Genomic DNA, 23,406 nt, shown 5'->3' with positions numbered 1-23,406 from the left:
CGCCGTTTCGCTGCTCGCTTCTTCCGGGGGTGGGCAGGAGAGTACGACCTCTTGGCAGCATTGTGTTACCACCACCTTCTGGTTCACCAGTCTCACATGAGGTAATGAACACGTTTTTGCTATATAGGCTATGATTACTCTGGTGTACTATTTATAAATACATGCCATTTAAGCCACTTTCCGGTATATGGAAGGACTCTTTATATATCCACTGATTGAATACTACTCTATATGCAGCGTATCACCTTCCCCACCATACTATTGGAATTGATCCAAGTAATGGCTGAACTGTAGTTGGTTTTTTTCTGGATTCAAAATAAAAAAAATATAGATTTTAAAATTATTTTCTTGGATACACTTTTTGTCTAGTGGCTCAATGCCACAATAGACTTTGTTGATACAGTTGTGGCCAAAAGTATTGACACCCCTGCAATTCTGTCAGATAATACTCAGTTTCTTCCTGAAAATGATTGCAAACACAAATTCTTTGGTATTATTATCTTCATTTAATTTGTCTTAAATGAAAAAACACAAAAGAGAATGAAGCAAAAAGCAAAACATTGATCATTTCACACAAAACTCCAAAAATAGGCCAGACAAAAGTATTGGCACCCTCAGCCTAATACTTGGTTGCACAACCTTTAGCCAAAATAACTGCGACCAACCGCTTCCGGTAACCATCAATGAGTTTCTTACAATGCTCTGCTGGAATTTTAGACCATTCTTCTTTGGCAAACTACTCCAGGTCCCTGATATTTGAAGGGTGCCTTCGCCAAACTGCCATTTTTAGATCTCTCCACAGGTGTTCTATGGGATTCAGGTCTGGACTCATTGCTCGCCACCTTAGAAGTCTCCAGTGCTTTCTCTCAAACCATTTTCTAGTGCTTTTTGAAGTGTGTTTTGGGTCATTGTCCTGCTGGAAGACCCATGACCTCTGAGGGAGACCCAGCTTTCTCAAACTGGGCCCTACATTATGCTGAAAAAATTTGTTGGTAGTCTTCTGACCTCATAATGCCATGCACAAGGTCAAGCAGTCCAGTGCCAGAGGCAGCAATGCAACCCCAAAACATCAGGGAACCTCCGCCATGTTTGACTGTAGGGACAGTGTTCTTTTCTTTGAATGCCTTTTTTCTCCTGTAAACTCTATGTTGATGCCTTTGCCCAAAAAGCTCTACTTTTGTCTCATCTGACCAGAGAACATTCTTCCAAAACGTTTTAGGCTTTCTCAGTTAAGTTTTGGCAAACTCCAGCCTGGCTTTTTTATGTCTCGGGGTAAGAAGTGGGGTCTTCCTGGGTCTCCTACCATACAGTCCCTTTTCATTCAGACGCTGACGGGTAGTACGGGTTGACACTGTTGTACCCTCGGACTGAAGGGCAGCTTGAACTTGTTTGGATGTTAGTCGAGGTTCTTTATCCAACATCCGCACAATCTTGCGTTGAAATCTCTTGTCAATTTTTCTTTTCCGTCCACATCTAGGGAGGTTAGCCACAGTGCCATGGGCTTTAAACTTCTTGATGACACTGCGCACGGTAGACACAGGAACATTCAGGTCTTTGGAGATGGACTTGTAGCCTTGAGATTGCTCATGCTTCCTCACAATTTGGTTTCTCAAGTCCTCAGACAGTTCTTTGGTCTTCTTTCTTTTCTCCATGCTCAATGTGGTACACACAAGGACACAGGACAGAGGTTGAGTCAACTTTAATCCATGTCAACTGGCTGCAAGTGTGATTTAGTTATTGCAAACACCTGTTAGGTGCCACAGGTAAGTTACAGGTGCTGTTAATTACACAAATTAGAGAAGCATCACATGATTTTTCTAACAGTGCCAATACTTTTGTCCACCCTCTTTTTTATGTTTGGTGTGGAATTATATCCAATTTGGCTTTAGGACAATTCTTTTTGTGTTTTTTCATTTAAGACAAATTAAATCAAGATAATAATACCAAAGAATTTGTGTTTGCAATCATTTTCAGGAAGAAACTGAGTATTATCTGACAGAAATCCAGGGGTGTCAATACTTTTGGCCACAGCTGTACATATTGGTCTAAGTGCCTAGCAACCATTTCACATGTTTTGTACCCATTAGTATATAAAGCCAGTATGTTTGTGCCTGTTTTCCACTTTAAGGAGAATATTCAAGCCAGGAAAACAGTGTGGTGTCCATCTAGGCATTTATTGCTACATTACCTAGAAAAAATAAAATCAACTATCAAATGCAGCAACACCATGGCTGTATCGCCTATCCTGCAGTGTGCGGCGTTGTGCCGTTATTGCATTTCTGAATGAACCATATCTTTTGTTAGTGATATTCTTCAGCTTGCTAGTCCAGGCAATGCTGTGGTTTGTGCTGTGCAGTGCTGGTGTGACTGTCACTGCCACTACGTCTTCAGCTGCTATTTCTTACACTGACTTATATTAACTTTAATGCTTCTTTAATGCAAAAAAACGCAAACCACTTTGCAGTACCTGCTTGTAAATGTTATTGCCAGTGCCGTGGCGAGATGTGGCATGAGTCGTAGATGTTGTGTTTGGTGATCAATTATTTTCACTTCATCTTGGTCTTTAGGGCCAAATTGTCTGCGGCTTAAAAACAAAAAACAAATAACAATAATTATGGTAAGCTTTTATGTTGAACAGGCAGTGCAATATCAGCATTATTTGGCATGACAAGCTGGTATTTGTTATGAATGTTCTTCTGTTAAACTAATGCAAATATTTAAAATCACAGAAGCTGGTGAATACAAAAATAACACTCTTTATTAGAGTCTTCAGACATAAGCTATGCAAATATACATCCAGACAGCCATCAAAGACAAGTGACTGTCCTGTTTAAAGGGAGTCTGCAGGCACAAGATCACTGCTCAAATCAAGCACAGGAGCTCGGTGCACCCTTAGCATGATGGAACAGTTCAACGCATCTTCTCACATTCATGTTTTCTATCCATCTTTGACTTTCCTCTTCCTTGATTGACAGCTTTGGCTTTATATGAGCCACGAAGGGTGGAGATAGGTGGAAAAACAAGAATGTGGGTAGATAGTGTGAACTACTCGATTGCACCAAGTGTGCTTGGTTTGCACAGTCATTTTGTACTGAAAAGCTCCCTTTAAGCAATCCATGCCATGCCCCAACACAAATCTTCTGCACCTGCACATTAGAATGCCCCAAGGGCACTAACAGGCACTTACTTGTCCAATAGTTTGCCATACCATATTGAAGAGGACTTATTATGCAAAATGAAATGGTTATGAGTCAGTTAACAACACATGTGATGTAAAACATGAATAAGGGCTGGGACTGTGACATACCATAGCAAACCCAGGAATTGTAGAGACCATTCCTGCATTAAAGACAAGGAAAATGATGTCTCTGCTGTTCAGGGCAATATCTATCTCTAGTATTGTATTCTATTATAAATCTCCACCACAATCAGATGAGCTTTACATACGACATCCATTTGCCCTCGTAGAAACTAACTTCAGATATTACTACTCTTATCGACACACATACAATAAAGTCATCATATAAATATTATAGGGTCCAACACATGGCATAGAATCATAGAATCGTAGAGTTGGAAGGGACCTCCTGGGCCATCTGGTCCAACCCCCTGCTCAAAGGAGTACAAAAATGTTTGCTAATCAAAGATCAACATCAAAAGCATATATATTGTGACAATTTGGGGTTAATTAGCCCTTAAGCCATCTAGAAAGATGATGGTGATGCTGATGATGAAACCCGCAGGTCCTGATGCATCCTATCCTTTCCAAGACCGCAAGCCATGTCAGTTAGACCATAGTTATTTGCCAACTTTTGCAATATGGCAAAGACAGCGTTATGTTGTGACAGCTTGCGGCTCAAACAGTATTCATTTGCTTTTATTATAGTGATGTAGCAGGAGCATAACGCAATCTTTGTCCACACAATATGTTACTCAGCCAAAGTTATCATACACAGTGTGCACAATTATTAGGCAAGGAATTATTTGGACCATATCAACATTTTATTATGCATTATGAAATTAGGCAGATTTTCTAACTCCAATCTGTATAAACTTGAATGCTAATTGGATGACGCGTATCAGGCGATGTGTATTTGTGTAATGAGAGAGGGCGAGGCATAAGGATACATGGGAACAGGGAGTATTTGTGTTGGTTTATTATTTTATTTTTTTGTACAGGTGATCGAGGGCATCGGGGATTAGCTGTATGGTGAGTATGTGTACTGTATGTGGATTTTTCTCGTTTACTATTCAACACAGTAGCTGGATGATGGGACTACTACTATCCCATCATGGGCTAATGCTGTCACTGTAGCAGACACAGCCGTATGGGACTAATAGTCCCATCGGAAGATGCCTGCCTACACACAGACACCCGCAGACAGACTCGTACCCATTCTCCGCACACAAACACAGTCTCCGCCCACACACTCTTCCTCCTCCCCATCTGCAGCGTTTTTCTCATGCAACTCCGCAGCAAATCCGCAAATCTTTTAACACCTGTGGTTTTGCTGCGGATTTGACTGACTCAGTGGAAGTCAATGGGTGCAGAAACGCTGCAGATCCACAAAAAGAATTGACATGCTGTGGAAAATAAAATGCAGCAAATCCATAATTTTCTGCAGCATGTGCACACCAATTCTGAGTTTTCCATTGATTAACATTGATTGTGCACTACACTGCGGATTTGATGCAATTCCGTGAGTCCAAAAACTCTACGGATCTGCATCAAAATATTATAAAATCACAGTTATAGCAATAGTAATCTATGGCGTGGCTAATTTCACCCATCTATTAATAACTATTGTTGATTCAAACCGAGACAAATACAATGGAGGTTAAGTCGAAATGGGAACAGGAGCTGAAAGATCTTTCTTTGGAACAATGGAGAGAGATCCTTGATCTAATACCAAGGTTATCGCCTTGTGAATCCCAAAGACTATCACAAATATATCTTGTCCATAGAGTGTACAGAATTCCAATGAAATGCTGAGTCACTTCAAGCGGACAAGCCGTGAGTCAGGGTAGTCAAGGAGTCCGAGGTCAAAAGCCAGGAAGGTACATCAAAAAACAGAGGAGAGAGACCAAGGCATAGTCAGGTAATGGTCCAAGGTCAGAATACAAGGACGGTAGCGGATCAGAGCAAAGGGAAAAGTCAAAATGGAAGGTCAGAACAAGGTCAGGCAGCAAAAAGATACAAACGCAGAGCACAAGTCATAGAGAGACAAACCACAAAGAGCTTAATGTACATCTAGCAGAAATCTGCCATGCAATCACCTGGGACAGAGAATACCTAAAGGCAGCCCAGAACCTCCCAGTCTCAGATTGGACGGCCGAGCTGTCCATCAAAACACCGACAGCTCAGAACGCTCTTGCACCAGATTGGATGGCTGGGCTGTCAAAATACTGACAGCTTCTGCATACCCCTGCACCAGATTGAATGGCTGAGATGACAGTAACTGCATACCAGACACATTGAGGGATGGAATCGTGACACTCTAGCTTCCTTTTCAAAATAGGTGTCTGCCCAAATGCAAAATGCCCTAGGTGTGGTAGCAAGTATGTTCACCTAATGCACATGAGGTGGAAGTGTGTTTCTATAGAAACCTTTTGGACCTTGTAGAGAGAGTATTTAGTGCGAGACTGGAACTGGAGTCCAGAAAATGTACTGGGTCTTCTGTGGGAAAATATAGATGTAAACATGTCAATGGCTCTGGGCATCTCAAGGATTCTTTTCCAAGCATGTAAGCTGCTTACATATCATTAGCTAGATCTGGACCCTATAACCTTAACAGAATTGAAAAATAAAATCAATAAAATCAATAATCCATATAAATATGGAGAAGGGAGTGCATCAGAAGAGAAGTGCCATGCATAAATATGAGTCTATGTGGAGGCCCTGGTTGGACACTACCGATTTGCCTTCCTATATACTAAGAGATAGGGAGATCCTTTCTTTTCTCTGTCCTCTAACACACCTTGAAAAAAATAAACAAAAGAAGAAATAATCAAAATTAGGAACCTATGACAGAACAGATCATGAGAATCAGCTCTTGGTTAGAAAGATGGATAGTATTTCTACGGTGGCTCAGTGATTAGCACTGTTGTTTATTAGGTAATTTTTTATTAAACATTTTCAAAATCTGAAAAAAACAGGTAATCTCATCCAGGGTAGTTCCCAAATACTATATTACATAAACACAATAGAACCCCACAAAAATCCCTCCCATCTTACCCCCCACCCGACAAAAAAGAAAAACTCTTCTCTCTCGATGCATTTGGTCTCTCACAGCCAGAGTTTTCCAGTTATATCCTCCTCAATGCTCTCATCCATGTTAGTCTAGAAGGAACCAACCCGGGTGTGTCCAACCAAGGCGCCCATATATCCTCCCATTTCTTAATTGTTCTTCTCTTTTGGTACACATATTTTTCCATATCTATATTATTATTAACTGCATCAGTAACTTTCGTGATTGTGGGTACAGAAGATCCCTTCCAGTGAGCCGCCACTCTCTTACGAGCTTGATATGATATTCGTGAGACTGCCAGCTGACGTCCCTCCGAGAACGGCAAATTCTCCACCCGACCCAGGAGAGCAATTTTGGGGTCTAGTACCATTTGACATTGATAGACCGTATTAAGTAAATCAGTCACATCCCAACAAAACCTACGTAGCCAGGGACAGTTCCAGGTCATGTGTATCAGATCCGCATTGGGCATTCCACACTTCCAACAATCAGCCTCTCTAGCATAGCCCATTTTCAACAGCCATACAGGAGTTCGATAAACTCGATGAAGCAAAAAAAGATGCGACACTCTGCGCCTCGCTAACCAAGACTTTTGTGACTTCTTGCAATGCATCTTCCCATTCATCATCTGTTAAATCACCTACATCAACTTGCCACTTGTTCGTCAATGCTTCCAAGCATGACACTTTCTTTTCCAACGTTGTTGCATATATCATGGATATAATACCTCTTGATCCTCCTCCCCCACTACTCTATCCAACAGCGGAGTTTTAGCTGGATTACCTAGTGGAATGAGTCGCTGTTGTGTTTCACAAGCATGTCTCAGCTGGAGATATTGAAAAAATCTTGCATTAGGAATGGAAAACGTCTGTTTAAGATCCTCAAAAGATCGAAACGCCCCTTCCAAATAAAGCTGTGATATTAGTTTAATCCCTCTCCTCTCCCATAGCTCAAAACCCTCCAATTTATTTAGCTCTGTACATGTCAAGTTTCTCCAAATCAGGGAATGCCCTGTGACTCCCTGTATACCCAATATTTCTTTGGCCATGTTCCATACCTTGTCCATGCACTTCATTGTCGGACTATTGATAGCTCGACCCTGACGGAACCACCCCGAGTCTAGCGCCTGCACCAGTAAGTCCTTTCCCACTACACATGTAAGCATACACCCCGAGGAACTTCACATGATGGAATCCTCCTCCCCCCATCCTCTAAAATGCTGCAACTGCGCTGCAAGATAATACAGAAACTGGTCAGGAACCGCTAAGCCACCTAGTTCTTTAGATCTACCCAAAACCTCCAACCGAGTTCTAGGAACACTCCTCTTCCAGATAAGCTCCCTAAATATTCTATTTATCTGATAAAAGACTCGACCAGGAATCCAAATGGGCGCATTGTTGAGGGCATACAAAGCTTGTGGCATGAGAACCATTTTTACTAGGTTAGCCCTTCCCACCATACTCAGTGGTAGCCTGCACCAGTCCTTTACTTTTTGCTGAAAGTTAGCAAGTAGCGGGGTAATGTTTAAACGCTCAAAATCTTGTATATTATGCCCAATATGGATTCCCAAGTATTTAAACTCTTTGACTACATTTAGGCGTCCGGCCGATCTCAAGGAGTTCTCGGGGGCCTCTCCTACCGGCATAATTGAAGATTTCTCCCAGTTAATACGTAGACCAGAGATCACTGCGAAGGATCCAAAGACTTCCATTGCCACCCTCAAAGAAGACGGCCAATCTCCCAAAAACAAAAGCATATCATCAGCATACAACGCTATCTTTTCTTGCAAAGACTCATATTCAAACCCTTTAATTTCAGGTGTCGCCCGATTTACTACTGCCAAGGGCTCAATTGCCAGAGCAAACAGTAGGGGAGACAGGGGGCACCCCTGTCTGGTCCCTCTGTGTAAGTTAATTGTATTTGAGATCTCCCCATTTATTCTAATTTTTGCCTCTGGACTCGAATACAGCAGCTGTATCAAGGCAATAACATTTTTACGGAAACCCATCTTAGCTAATATAGCCCACAGATATGGCCATTCGACACTGTCAAATGCTTTGGAAGCGTCCAAAGATGCAACTGCTCTAGGTTCCTTTTCATTTGATGGGATCTGTAAATTTAGATACAAACGCCGGATATTAATTGCAGTTGATTTCTATGGCATAAAACCAGTTTGATCTGGATGAATAATACTAGATATTACTCTAGACAGCCGCATCGCCAGAATCTTTGCCAAAATCTTGACATCAACATTTAAAAGGGAGATAGGTCGGTATGACTCTGGAAGACAAGGATCCTTATCAGCCTTGGGGATCACCACTATGATTGCTTCATTCAAAGACCGGGGCAAGTGCCCATCTTCCCTAGCCGCTTCAAACACCTTCAGCAGCTGTGGAAGCATTATATTTGAGTACTGTTTATATACAGTGGGGAAAAAAAGTATTTAGTCAGTCAGCAATAGTGCAAGTTCCACCACTTAAAAAGATGAGAGGCGTCTGTAATTTACATCATAGGTAGACCTCAACTATGGGAGACAAACTGAGAAAAAAAAATCCAGAAAATCACATTGTCTGTGATTGCGGCACGGAAAGCAGTGGGCAGATGGAGAAAAGATGCAAAGCCAACCAACTTGCATCCATTATACGTTCTAAACAAGGCCGTTGGATAACAAAAACGCATCTGCGTTCCCGTGCGCCGTGACGTCATGACGCAGGGGTGGGTGGCGTTAATGCGGCCTAGAGAACAAGTATTAAAAAAAATATGTCGTCCAGGCGTTCTGTCCCCTGGAGTGAGCCAGAGGTTCGCTTTGTGATCCAGGAGGTCGATGTACAGGATTATCATTGTGCCACACATTCACGGCCCATGCTCCATCCATTATACGTTCTAAACAAGGCCGTTGGATAACAAAAACGCATCTGCGTTCCCGTGCGCCGTGACGTCATGACGCAGGGGTGGGTGGCGTTAATGCAGCCTAGAGAAAAAGTATTATAAAAAACATGTCGTCCAGGCGTTCAGTCCCCTGGGGTGAGCCAGAGGTTCGCTTTCTGATCCAGGAGGTCGATGCACGGGATTATAATTGTGCCACGCATTCCCGGCCCATGCTCCATAAAAAAAAGGTTTTAAAAAAAATAAGGAGAGGTCTAATGCACAGGTTCGGAGTGGAGCGCACAACAACCCAAATACGAAAGAAACTTGCGGATCTGCGGTACCGGTCCAGTAGCCGAATAGAGAACATCAGGTCCGCCAACCAAAGTGGAGACGGTGAGTGTTTTTGAAAGGATTTGCAATTTGTTTTTAAAATTTCTAAATTTGTCTACAGACATGTGCGTCACCGCTTCATAGCCGACATTGCAGATTCTGCACAATTATGTGTTTAATTGTTAACACTTGGCACGATGGCATTTTGTTATGCTCGGACCTTGCAAAATGGTGAACTGAAAGTGAAAGTTTCAAGAACTTTTTTTTTTTTTTGTGGGTTACTTCAAATAAAAGATTATTATTATTATTATTATTATTTATTGTTATAGCGCCATTTATTCCATGGCGCTTTACATGTGAGGAGGGGTATACATAAAAACAAGTACAATAATCTTAAACAATACAAGTCATAACTGGTACAGGAGGAGAGAGGACCCTGCCCGCGAGGGCTCACAATCTTCAAGGGATGGGTGATAATACAGTAGGCGAGGGTAGAGCTGGTCGTGCAGCGGTTTGGTCGATCGGTGGTTACTGCAGGTTATAGGCTTGTCGGAAGAGGTGGGTCTTCAGGCTCTTTTTGAAGGTTTCGATGGTAGGTGAGAGTCTGATATGTTGTGGTAGAGAGTTCCAGAGTAGGGGTGATGCGCGAGAGAAATCTTGTATGCGATTGTGGGAAGAGGAGATAAGAGGGGAGTAGAGAAGGAGATCTTGTGAGGATCGGAGGTTGCGTGCAGGAAAGTACCGGGAGACGAGGTCACAGATGTATGGAGGAGACAAGTTGTGGATGGCTTTGTATGTCATGGTTAGGGTTTTGTAATGGAGTCTCTGGGCAATTGGGAGCCAGTGAAGGGATTGACAGAGGGGAGAAGCTGGGGAATAGCGGGGGGACAGGTGGATTAGTCGGGCAGCAGAGTTTATAATAGATTGGAGGGGTGCGAGAGTGTTTGAGGGGAGGCCACAGAGCATGAGGTTGCAGTAGTCAAGGCGAGAGATGATGAGGGCATGGACTAGGGTTTTTGCAGATTCTTGGGTGAGGAATGAACGGATGCGTGAAATATTTTTGAGTTGAAGTCGGCAGGAAGTGGAAAGGGTTTGGATATGTGGTTTGAAGGAGAGATCAGCGTCAAGGATTACTCCGAGGCAGCGAGCTTGTGGGACTGGGGAGAGTGGGCAGTCATTTACTGTAATTGATAGGTTCGTAGGGGGGGTCACGTGAGATGGGGGAAAGATGATGAATTCTGTTTTGTCCATGTTGAGATGAACTTCTATATTTCTTTACTAACTTTTTTGGCAACTTTTAAAAGAAAACTATTGGTTTATAGGTGAGGGTTAGAAGCCCAAATCAATAAGAGTACCATATAACATTATTTTGAAGAACAGGTATACTTGTTATTATAAAATAGCTGTTACCGTCGTTGAAATAACAGTGATGATTTTACATGTTCCAGAACTATATTTTACATGCTGATATCTATGGATTGTTTTCCCTATCTCTAGGTCAACCATCACCAGCAAGCCCACCATCACAGGCTGCTGTAACAGCCCCAGCATCTCAAGGGGATCAAGAAGGGTCACCACCTACCCCTTCGCCTGCTGCCAGCCAATCTCCAGCATCACTCGAGGATATTGGTGTGGGCTCTCCATCCGGTAAGTTATGCAATTTTTTTGCAGAAGAAAATATGAAAATTAACGGAACTTCAACTGTAGTGTTTGGATAGGGTGTAAGGTAGGCGTCACATAATTTATTTTTTTTTCCCATAGCCGTTGGTGCAACAGCTTCGGGGTGGGCTATTAGCCCCTCACCTGAGAATACAGACCCCCCACAATTCCGTAAGTATAAAAAAAAAAAACCTGTTCCTTTAGTTTGTTGTGTTTGAATTCTTGACAGGTTAACGTTTTCTCATTTCATCTACAGTAATACCCACAGCACAAGCTCTGCTGGCATCTCACCGGCGGATGAGAGCAGCTATGGCTGTCACTCTGGCGGCCATGGACGTACATGGAGTGATGCTGGAGAGGTTCTTGGCGGGCCTACAAGAGGGTGGCAGTAGGCAGTAATTTTTTTTTTGTTGTTTTATATTTTATTTAATGGTTGTATTGTCTAACACAATTTTTGTGAAGTTAAAAAAAAAAACAAAAAAAAATATGATATTAAAGTTGATCAGAAATAAAAATTTTGATAGTTTCTGATAATAAACGTGTCTGGATCTTATTTTGAGTAAAAGATGTTCCTGTGAACGGACATCTTTGTAGTGTTGTCTACCACAATGTCAAAAGAACAAACAAAGCAAAGAAAACCAGACGTCTATTAATTACGTAATAATGTTAATTGAGATGTACTATCCATACAGATAGTTATTGTTATTTAAAAAAAAAAAAAAAAAAAGACCTTTAAACATTTGAAATAACAATTTTATTTAAAAAAATTTAACAATTTAAAAAGATTATAGATATAGACAAAAAATAATGTAACAAATAAGGTAAAAACTACAATTGATGGTAATATGGTTCGTTTTCTGATCCACGCTGCCTAGATGGCGTATAATAAGAAGGTTGAGGAGCAGGGCTTGGGTTAGGTTGATGGTCCCTCCACATTGTTTGCTCGAGAGGCTCTGGATTGGCCGACCAATTGTTTTGCGGCCACTGACGTCTGTCCACAAAAGTAAATGTGTCACTGAGTTTTCCGGTGGCAGCTTTACTCAAAACTTCAAGCATTAGCCTTTCCGCGTGTACACGCTGTACTGGATCCAGTGTTGGCAACTTCTCGTTTGCATAAAACGCAAAGCCTGTCAGGTTATTAGGTGTTGTCAGTACTTTTTTGGCCAATGCAATGAATTCTGGGGTATCTGAGTTGGGGACCTTCCTTTTTCGACCCGCAAATGCGAGTCGCCTCGGCACAACAGTAGATGGTGCAGATGTGGAAGGTGTGTCTACGGTTTCCTCCACTTGCAGTATTTCTATGGTGTTTTGTTCGGGAGTTGAGATGACTGGCTCTTCTGTGTCCTGTGTGAACAGAAAATACATGTTACATCACAGAGCAGAACAAATAAATCTTGACACTATAACAGTTAAAACCCATATAAAAATTTTATAACGGGAATTGTATCAGAGGTTATTAAATGTCCTGCACCGTTATGTTAAACTGATAGGCCTGAAACGAGTTGCCTGACAAATCAGTACGCTACGTGAAAAAGTGATTGTGTTTTCATTAGTTCTTTTTTTTCATGCAATTTGTATTCCAAATGGGCATGTACATTGCTATGTGTTGTACAAGAAAGGTGACTTACATCAACGACAGGGGACTCCTGCTGGATCACTGGAACAGGTTCCAAAAAACTTGCCATTTGTCTTGGTACTTCTTGGTCCCTAGTGAAAGAAAGCAGTTCGAAGTACCATAGTTTGGGGACATAAACTTCTTCTGTACCTGCTCCAGACTTTGTAGAGCTCTCTACTTTGTTTAATTCCTTGCGGTATACAGTCCGGAGAGCCTGGATTCTTTTTTTGATTGATAATTCATCAACTGTCTCATTAGGGTAATGGTTTTTTGTTAGCTCAACAAGCTTTTGGTAAGCCTCTTTTTTTTAAAAGCCAGTTGCTATAATCGGCTGATTTAATTCGCCATAAGCAAGGCAAGGAGCGGTAGAGCTCGATAAACTCCCGCATGAACTCTTGCTTATCAGCCATCTGCAATAAAAAAAAGGATTATGTGAGAATGGCACAATAAAAGTTACATTTGTTTTTATTGAAAAGTATGAAAAATAAAAATGCGTACATAGCCTACAAATTATAACACAGGTAGGATCATAAAATGAGGGAGTTGGCCGAGGCTGAAGCTAAAATGGCTGCCCCACTAAAAAAATGTTGATGGACTACAAGAGTGTACAAAACTGGGTAAAATGGTGGTGCTGTACGCGGCTGAGGCTAAAATGGCTGCCCCACCTTACAAAAAAAAAAGGGTGATGGACAAGTACAGTGTACACAGCTTGATAAGACGGTGGGGCTGGGCGCGGCAAAAAAGTAAATGGCTACCCCAAAAAGATATTAGTCATGGACAACATCGGTTACAGCTGCATTAAATCTTGGAGCTAGAACCCAAAAATACAGAGATAGCTCACAAGTGTTAAGATGAGGGCAAAAAAAAAAAAAAAGATATAAAAATAGTAAATATAAAAAGAAAGTTCATAAAATGATACACTAAAAAATATTTTACTTACGTTAAATAAATGCCTACCTTACTATACGTTATACAGATCCAGATGTAATCCGTAAGGGCAAAACACAACAGCGCCACAGAATGGATCGCCACAGGTCACTGGAGCTGCAAAGCACAGAAGAGTAGCAGAACGCAATATGGATCGCACCACTGCGCTCTGGAACTATGGAAGGGAGCGCTACTATGGAAGGGAGCGCTACTACGTCGTTCTTCTATTGCGCGATTATCCAATCACCAAGCAGGAGAGCCGTGACAATAAACTGTCATGCCCATACACTGACCACCAATCTGTGCAGAGGGGCGTGGAAAAAGTTGCGCCCAACGACCGCCGAAGTAGTTATACAGATCGCTTATCGCTGATGTGTCGTTAATTAGATTTTTGTGTTTGGAAGCTAACTAGCGACCATATAGCGATGTACTAACGATCTCTACCAGGCCACGTCGTTGTCATGATCGCTGGTGTGATCGCTTAGTGTGACAGTACCTTAATTGGTGCCTCCAGCCCAACAGCTTCCGATTCCGGCAGAGTGCGATTAGCACTGTTGCTGAGCAACGCCTGGGTCCTGGGTTCAAAACAACTAAAAACAAAATCTGCAACAAGTTTGTATCTTCTCCTTGTGTTTGTGTAGGATTTCTCCATAAATACTCCAGAGTCATACTGATAGGGAATCTAGATTGTGAGCCCCAATGGGGACAGTGATAATGTCTGTAAAGCGCTGTGGAATTAATGGTGCTGTATAAGTGAGTAAAGTGAAAGCTTGTTAATACCAATTCCTGACGCTTTCTTGTTTTTTTTCTTTTAATCAAGTGACATCTATATATACAAGAATCATGATTGTCTTGAACTAATCTGTAACTATGTCAATATCGTATGTTATGTTATTGTTTACTCTTCTTGTTTGGAAGAAGAAAATGGAAAACTGTATGTAAGGTGGATTTGTTTAATAAATATTTTGATTAAAAAAAAATATAATGTTGACAAGTAGTTCACTGTTACACTTTTGTGTGCTAAAGTACACTGAAATAATTGTTAGCTGAGATTAGATGACCCTGGGCTATATTACCAGGCAATCCTACAGGATACAGTCTAGACTGTAGTTTCACCCATCTTCACAATTAATCCTTACTTTGCTAATAATCATGGCATTATTCTGCCATTACTGAAGAAAAGTTAAGTGACGACAGACACAGTAAACTGTTCAGAGTTTAATAAAAGGTAAAGAGTAGAGCTTTAGAGAAATGAGAGAGTAATTGTCGTTTTCCATTTCTCTTAGGCCTGTTTCACACATCAGTTTTTTTGTTCAGTCAAAATCCGCTAAAATTGGCGGACAGCGGATCCGTTCCTGTAGTGACCATAACGTTTGTCACGGATCCGTCAAAGGAAGATTTTTAAAGGAACCGCTGCCTGGGGGGGGGGGAAGAGAGATTTTTCAGCCGCCAGAACAGAGTTTAGGGTTAAATTTCCGGCTGAGTGAAGTCTTTCGGGCATGCGCAGTGAGAAGTGCGGATCCTGCCGCCCAAAAAAAAGTTGCATGGTCCGTTCGGGCATGTCGGCGGACGTCAAAATTTTGGCGGATCCGCAAAAAAACGGATCCAACGGAGATTTTGACTGATGGACACAAACGGATGTGTGAAACAGGCCTTAGAGAAATGAGAGAGTAATTGTCGTTTTCCATTTCTCTTAGGCCTGTTTCACACATCAGTTTTTTTTGTTCAGTCAAAATCCGCTAAAATGGCGGATAGCGGATCCGTTCCTGTAGTGACCACAACGTTTTTCACGGATCCGTCAAAGGAAGATTTTTAAAGGAACCGCTGCCTGGGGAAGAGAGAGAGAGAATTTTTCAGCCGCCAGAACAGAGTTTAGGGTTAAATTTCCAGCTGAGTGAAGTCTTTCGGGCATGCGCAGTGAGAAGTGCGGATCCTGCCGCCCGAAAAAACATTGCATGGCCCGTTCAGGCATGTCGGCGGACGTCAAAATTGTGGCGGATCCGCAAAACAACGGATCCAAAGGATGGCCATCTGTCAAGATCTGCTGCTAATGCAACTCAATGGGAAAAAAAACGGATCCGCCAAGGAAAATGGCGGATCCGCTTTTTTTCCAAAACGGCGGATTTTGACTGATTGACACAAACGGATGTGTGAAACAGGCCTTAAGATATTGTGTAATTATTACAGTAGCTCCTCTAAGCACCAGCCATCCATTTTCCTTTCATTTGTAAAGGATCTGTTTTTGATGACTGGATCAAATAGGATCTATAAATTACAAATCCTGCACCCAGATGGCCTCAGTGATGTAGTGAAGCAAGTATATATGTTTCCATCCCATCTGTTGATGTAATCTGGGAGCAGGAATTTATTACTTCCACTAGATTATGGCCCGATGCTATCGCATCGGGAGGATGCAATAGCATCACACCTCTTGCCATGTTAACCCTCAACACACACACTCCTCTCACCTTTCACCATCTCCACTCACTCTTTCACTCCACATACGACCCCTTCTCTCACTCCGTCTCTCATACTCACGCCGTCATTGCCGCTGCACCACGATCCCCGACATCTTCTTCCGCCGGCGCCATCCTGGATCCAGACGTTGTCCACGCCGGCGACATGTTCTTGCGGCGACGCCATCTTGAGTATCGTGAAATCCCGCGATAGTCAAGATGGCGTCGCCGCAAGAACATGTCGCCGGCGTGGACGACGTAGGGATCCAAAATGGCGTCGGCGAAATCTCGCGAGTTTTCGCCGACGCCATTTTGGATCCCGACGTCCTCCACGCCGGCGACATGTTCTTGCGGCGACGCCATCTTGACTATCGCGGGATTTCGCCGATCCAAAATGGCGTCGCCGCAAGAACATGTCGCCGGCGTGGAGGACGTCTGGATCCAGGATGGCGCCGGGGGAAGATGATGTCAGGGATCGTGGATCAGCGGCGATGACGGTGTGAGTATGAGAGACGGAGTGAGAGAAAGGGTCGTATGTGGAGTGAAAGAGTGAGTGGAGATGGTGAAAGGTGAGAGGAGTGTGTGTGTTGAGGGTTAACATGGAAAGAGGTGTGCGGTGACGTCACCGGTTACAACTGGACGGAAGTTGTTACAACCGGAAGCTGCTTAGGGCAATTATTATTATAGATGTGATTCTTTCTTTCCCTCTGAAAATTAAATCCACAACACTTTTATGTAGCCTTTGGATCCTCATCGGCTTCAGTTATACGTGGATCATATAGGGGGAATATACAAATGTATTCATTAATGTTTGTACATTATGTGGACACCGTTTTATATGGATAGAATAATTTACATATGGAGGTCAATTATATATTTCTTAAATATGTTGCATCATATGTAACGATTCTGTAGCGGGATTTCCCAGGGCAATGGGATCCTTCCCTGTACCTCAAGCTTGGAAGACCCTAGGCTAACGTTGGGGTCTCATACCTTGGGCATGCTCCTAAATGCACACTGACCTGTTTCCTCCCCCACCCAGAGAGGTATGAAAGTGTATTGGATAACACTAACATGACAGATAGGGATAAAAGAAAACTACAGTCATGGAAACACACTCACAAAACGACAGAGTGGGAATCAAGGGAACAGTTGGAGGTATAAACTAAATGGGAAAGAGGAATAGGATAAAACACACAATACCTAAATCCACGCAGACAAATGAGTCCATGGTCTACAGGGAAATGCCAAAGGTTTAAGAGCCCTGGACGGAATAGTATGTGTGGTCTTAGAACGTGCAAAAGTACTTCAGGTAACTACATATTCCCAAACATCCTTGGGCACCACAGACCACCAAATACAATGAGTAAGAAGATCTGTGGTGGCTTTACAAGCAGGATGTTCTGCTAGGACTGAATTGTTACGTTCCCTCAAAATTTTAAGACGAAGGTTCCAAGGAACAAACAGTTTACTTGAAGGACAGGCAGCAGGAGCTTCTTCCTGAGTCTCTACATCCTCCTTCTCAAGATCAGAACATGTAGTTATAACTACTCCTTTCTGTAAAATAGGAATCGGCTCGCAATTACTTCCTCCCCAGAAAAACAATGAGAAAATGCATCCGCCTTTATGTTCTTATCTCCTGGTCATAAGTCACAAAAAAGTTGAATCTGGTAAAAAAAACAATGACTATCTTGCCTGTACAGGTGTCAGACTTTTAGCAGTATCCAGATACAAAAGATTTGTATGTAATAACGCCACTACTCAAAGGACAATTTTATTGACAAGAGTTCCCTATTACCATGTCCTAGTTCTTCCAGGCGGACAATTTCTTGCAGAAGTATGCACACAGACACTATTTACTTGGAGATGAACCCTGCGACAATACAGCCCTCACCCCCACCCACCTCTGATGTGGGAGCCTCTACAATGAACGGCTGAATGGCGTCAGCCGGTATAAGAATCGGTGCAGAATCAAAACATCTTTTCAAAGTATGATATCCGCATGTGCTTTGGTCACTACTGAAAAGTTCTTGATGAATTTACGGAGACAATTAGCGAAACCCAGAAACCTTTCTAAAGCTTTTAAAGTTTTCAGAATGATTCCAATCTAGCATTGCCCAGACTTTCAAAGGATCCATCCGAAAACTGGTAGCCAATACTAGATACCCCAGACCCCAGGAAAGGAATCTCCTGAACCGAAAACATACATTTCTCTGGTTTGACATACAATTTATTTTCCCTGAGTAGAACCTGCCTGATATGTGCCAGATGTGACTTGAGGTCCAGCAGATAAATCAGTATGCCATCCAAGCAGACTACCTGTTAGGCGTCGAGTTTTCCCCACTGCATAGGGGGAATCTCGAGCCATGATCTCTGCAGTCTCCCATTCTTCTGCAGCTGCAGAGATTCTTGCTCAGCAAGGTCGCCGCTCCAGGCGTCTTGCCCAGGCTGATGCTAGGCGTCTGGTTGCTCCTTCTGGCTCTGCTATAACTCCATGCCTGAGTCGGGAGCAAGTAGACGCTTCTGGGACTAAGTCCTATCTTTTCGGTACTGAGCATGCCTGTGGGTCGACCTCTCATTAGAGGTCGGAGGTCACATGCGCAGGTCCTGCTCCTGCTCGGATTGGTCCACCACAGGGAAGGTCCCGGAAGGACGCCACTATAAAAGAGTCACATGGCTGCTCGGCCATGCGCTAGTATAGTCTCTTATGCTTATTTGTGGGTATGAAGATGGATGCATGTATCTGGTGACTGACTCATTAAGACCCCCCCTCCCTTTGATATGAATGTTGGTTAGGGATTCAGAGTGAGAGTCAGCGCCAATGGGTGGCTATGCTCAAGCCACTGTGCTCCCAGTAGTCTACGCACACTAGCATCCGACTGTGCCTCCCTGCTACAGGCACTGTCGTACCGCATCAGGTAGCTGTGACCGCCGTGCGCACCTTTAGCGATTTCCTCCCCGTCCTTGGTGGTTAGTGGCGTCCGCCGAAGCGGCACTGTGTGCACTTGGTGCGATTAAATATATTATTACCTTTTGCTGGCACCGCGGCGCTGAGCGCTGATGGTCTAGAGGAGCTCTAGTCCGGTGTCTCTAGGACAGGGCTCTGTGACCCTAATTAGCGCTCACTCAGCCGAGCTCTGTGAGTTCAACAGGCTCCGGCGTTTGTTTCAGCGGCTCTGTGGAGTAACAGAGTTTGCCTCTATTCACACTGGGTGAAGTTAACCCACGTGTAAGCAAGCGTTTAGCCACCATCTGGTTCCGCCATTACTCAGCAGCAGGTTCCATCTCTGCACAGTGGACCCTGGGCTGCGAACGCACCTGTATCTCCTTTCATATTATTTGGTGTGTTCCGCAGTCCCTAACACTACCACAAATATACCTAAAGGAAAAACACAAAAAAATGAGCTTGGTTTAAGTTGGTAGCACATTTACGCATGTTCACATTGGCCATAAAGCATACAAAACCTACAAGAGACAAAATGAGAAAAACCCTGCTGTAACTAAATAAGTAAAAAGCAAAAGAGGTCTTAGTAATGCTGTTTTTGTGCTGCAAGTATACCAACTTAAACTAGGTTCAATTTTTGTGTTTTCCCTTTGTAATTTTGCACTCTGTGCAAGTCAAGGTGTGGCTTCCCTCTCCTAAGATGGAAATTGTATTTAAAGGATTCCCCAGACTGGTTTTCCCTGGTTGGGACCCAGTCCTTTTGTCTGCTTTAATTCACACATTGAGGTCAACTCTGACACATGGTAAGGTTGTTAATATTGGACAGTGTAGGACCGTCCCAATCAGTGTCACCTTGTCGATGGCGGGATGGCTTTTATGCCATTTTTGATCAAAAACAGTATAACTAAGAACTCTGTATTATTTAAATGCATTTTTGCTTTTTACTTATTTAGTTACAGCAGAGTTTTTGCTCATTTTGTCTCTTGTAGGTTCTGTATGTCACAAATCTACCTACCAGAAGATGGAAAATATGGTTTAAAAGTGATGGAAAACAGCGGAAGACTAGGTCAACCCACATGGCATGACAAGGTTTTCTTAGTGTCCCCCTGGTGCACTAACCCCTTTACCCCCAAGGGTGGTTTGTACGTTAATGACCGGGACAATTTTTACAATTCTGACCACTGTCCATTTATGAGGTAATAACTCTGGAACGCTTCTATGGATCCTGTTGATTCTGACAATGTTTTTTCGTGACATATTGTACTTAATGTTAGTGGTAAAATTTCATTCATATAACCTGCGTTTATTTGGGAAAAAAATGGAAATTTGGTGAAAATTTTGAAAATTTCGCAATTTTCCAAATTTGAATTTTTATGCCCTTAAATCACAGAGATATGGCGCACAAAAAACTTAAGTAACATTTCCCACATGTTTACTTTACATCATCTCAATTTTGGAACCAACATTTTTTTTGTTAGGAAGTTATAAGGGTTAAAAGTTGACCAGCAATTTCTCATTTTTACAACACCATTTTTTTTTTATAGGGACCACATCACATATTAAGTCAATTTCAGGGGTCTATAGGACAGGAAATACCCAAAAGTGACACCATTCTAAAAACTGCACCCCTCAAGGTGCTCAAAACCACATTCAAGAATTTTATTAACCATTCAGGTGATCACAGGATTTTTTGAATGTTTAAAAAAAATGAACATTTAACTTTTCTTCACAAAAAAATGACTTCAGGTCCAATTTTTTTTATTTTACCAAGGGTAACAGGAGAAATTAGACTGCAAAAGTTATTGTACAATTTGTCCTGAGTACGCTGATACCTGATATGAGGGGGGGACCACTGTTTTGGGGCATGGCAGAGCTCAGAAGGGAAGGAGCTGCAATTAGCTTTTTCTACGCAAAATTGGCTAGAATTCATATTGTACGCCATGTCGCGTTTGGAGAACCCGTGATGTGCTTAAACAGTGGAAACCCCCCAAAAGTGACCTCATTTTGGAAACTATACCCCCCAAGGAACTTATCTAGATGTGTGGTGAGAACTTTGAACCCCCAAGGGCTTCACAGAAGTTTATAACATACAGCCATACAATTAAATCGTATTTTTTTCCACAAAAATGATCTTTTCACCCCCAATTTTCATTTTCCCAAGGGAAACAGGACCACAAAAGTTATTGTGCAATTTGTCCCGAGTTCGCTGATACCCCATATGTGGGGGTAAACCACTGTTTGGGGGCACAGAATTCTGTTTTCAACACAGAATTGGCTTGACGCCATATCGCATTTGGAGAGCCCCTGATGTGCCTGAACAGTGGAAACCCCCCACAAGTAACCCCATTTTGGAAACTAGACCCCCCAGGAAACCTATCTAGATGTGTAGTGAGCACTTTGAACCCCCAAGTGCTTCACAGAAGTTTATAACGCCCCGGCGTGAAAATAAAAAAATCATATTTTTTTCACAAACATGATCTTTTAGTCCCCAATTTTTTTATTTTCCCAAGGGTAACAGGAAAAATTGGAGCCCAAAAGTTGTTGTCCAATTTGTCCTGAGTACGCCAATACCCCATATGTGGGAGAAAACTACAGTATGGGCACACGTCGGGGCTCAGAAGAGAAGTAGTGACGTTTTGGAATGCAGACTTTGATGGAATGGTCTGCGAGTGTCATGTCGTGTTTGGAGAGCTCCTAATGTGCCTAAACTGTGGAAACCCCCCACAAGTGACCCAATTTTGGAAACTAGACCCCCAAAGGAACTTATATAGATGTATGGTGAGCACTTTGAACCCCCAAGTGCTTCAAATAAGTTTATAACGTAGAGCCATAAAAATAAAAAAATCATATTTTTCCACAAAAATGATATTTTTGCCCTCCAATTTTTATTTTCCCAAGGGTAACAGGAGAAATTGGACCCCAAAAGTTGTTGTGCAATTTGTCCTGAGTAGGCTGATACCCCAATTTGTCCTGAGTAGGCTGATACCCCATATACGGGGGTAAACCACTGTTTGGGTGCATGGCAGAGCTTGGAAGTGAAGGAGCACTGTTTGACTTTTTCAACGCAGAATTGGCTGGAATTGAGATCAGACACCAGGTCACGTTTGGAAAGCCCCTGATGTGCTTAAACAGTGGAAACCCCCCAATTCTAACTCCAACCCTAACCCACCCCTAACCCTAATCCCAACCCTAACAATAGCCCTAACCCTAACACACCCCTAACCCTAATCCCAACCCTAACCCTAGCCCTAACCCTAATCCCAACACACCCCTAACCCTAAACCTAGCCTTAACACTAGCCCTAACTCTATCACACACCTAACCCTATCACACCCCTAACCATAATCCCAACCCTCCCCTGGCCCTAACTCTAATGGGAAAATGGAAATACCGTACTTTTTTTTAAAATTTTATTATTTTCCCTAACTAAGGGGGTGATAAAGGGGGGTTTGATTTAAACCCGCTGGTTTTTATGTTTGGCAGTTGTCACACGCTAAAAGATGCATTTTATTGTAAAAATAGTTTTTGCATCACCACATTTTGAGAGCTACAATTTTTCCATATTTCGACCCACAGAATCATGTGAGGTCTTATTTTTTGCAGAACGAGTTGCCGTTTTTATTGGTACCATTTTTGGGCACATGACATTTTTTGATCGCTTTTTATTCTGATTTTTGGGATGCAGAATGAACAAAAACCAGTTTCTTTTGGGGGGGGGGTTTACACCATTCTGCGTGTGGGAAAATTGATAAAGCGGTTTTATTCTTCGGGTCAATACTATTACAGCGATACCTCATTTATATAATTTTTTAATGTTTTAGCGCTTTTATACAATAAAAACAACTTTAGATAAAAAAAATATTTTTGCATTGCTTTATTCTGCGAGCTATAACTTTTAAATTTTTTCGCTGAAGACGCTGTATGGCAGCTCGTTTTTTGTGGGACAAGATGACGTTTTCAGCGGTAGCATGTTTATTTATATTCGTCTTTTTGATCGCGTATTATTGCACTTTTGATAGGCAGTATGATGATAAAGCATTGTTTTTTGCCTTGTGTGTTTTTTTTTTGAAGGGGTTCACTAAAGGGGCTAACTAGTGGGACAGTTTTAATGGGTGGGTTGTTACGCCAATACTAAATATGTGTACTTCTATTGTTTTTTTTTATTTACAAAAATAAATTTACAAAAATAAATTTTTTAAGAATTTTTTTTATTTATTTATTTAGGATTTTTTTTTTTCACTTTATTACTTTGTCCCAGTGTGGGACATCACTGTATAGTTTCAGATCGCTGATCTGACACTTTGCAGAGCACTGTGTCAGATCAGCGATCTGACAGGCATTGCAGGAGGCTTTCTCAGC

At 42.3% G+C, this 23,406-nt stretch overlaps 1 protein-coding gene and 1 long non-coding RNA gene across 3 annotated transcripts in view; one reads left to right on the top strand and one right to left on the bottom strand.

Annotated features, from left to right (window-relative positions):
- Positions 1-23,406, bottom strand: part of ACOXL (acyl-CoA oxidase like) — a 756,489-nt gene that overhangs the window by 292,910 nt on the left and 440,173 nt on the right. For both annotated transcript variants that reach the window (XM_073557722.1, XM_073557721.1), the window contains exon 11: positions 2,468-2,584. In XM_073557722.1, coding sequence (XP_073413823.1) covers positions 2,468-2,584 — 117 coding nt within the window. The remainder of the gene's footprint in view (positions 1-2,467; positions 2,585-23,406) is intronic.
- On the top strand, positions 11,040-11,484 carry LOC141063587 (uncharacterized). Its single transcript, XR_012224898.1, has 3 exons — positions 11,040-11,093; positions 11,208-11,276; positions 11,362-11,484. It is a non-coding gene; the product is annotated as an uncharacterized lncRNA (long non-coding RNA).

This window comes from Dendrobates tinctorius, unplaced genomic scaffold, assembly GCF_039654945.1.
Source record: "Dendrobates tinctorius isolate UK_male_01 unplaced genomic scaffold, ASM3965494v1 ptg000250l, whole genome shotgun sequence".
Taxonomy (NCBI): Eukaryota; Metazoa; Chordata; class Amphibia; order Anura; family Dendrobatidae; genus Dendrobates; species Dendrobates tinctorius.
Note: the sequence above shows the minus strand (reverse complement) of the source record. Positions and strands in the feature narration are given on the sequence as shown.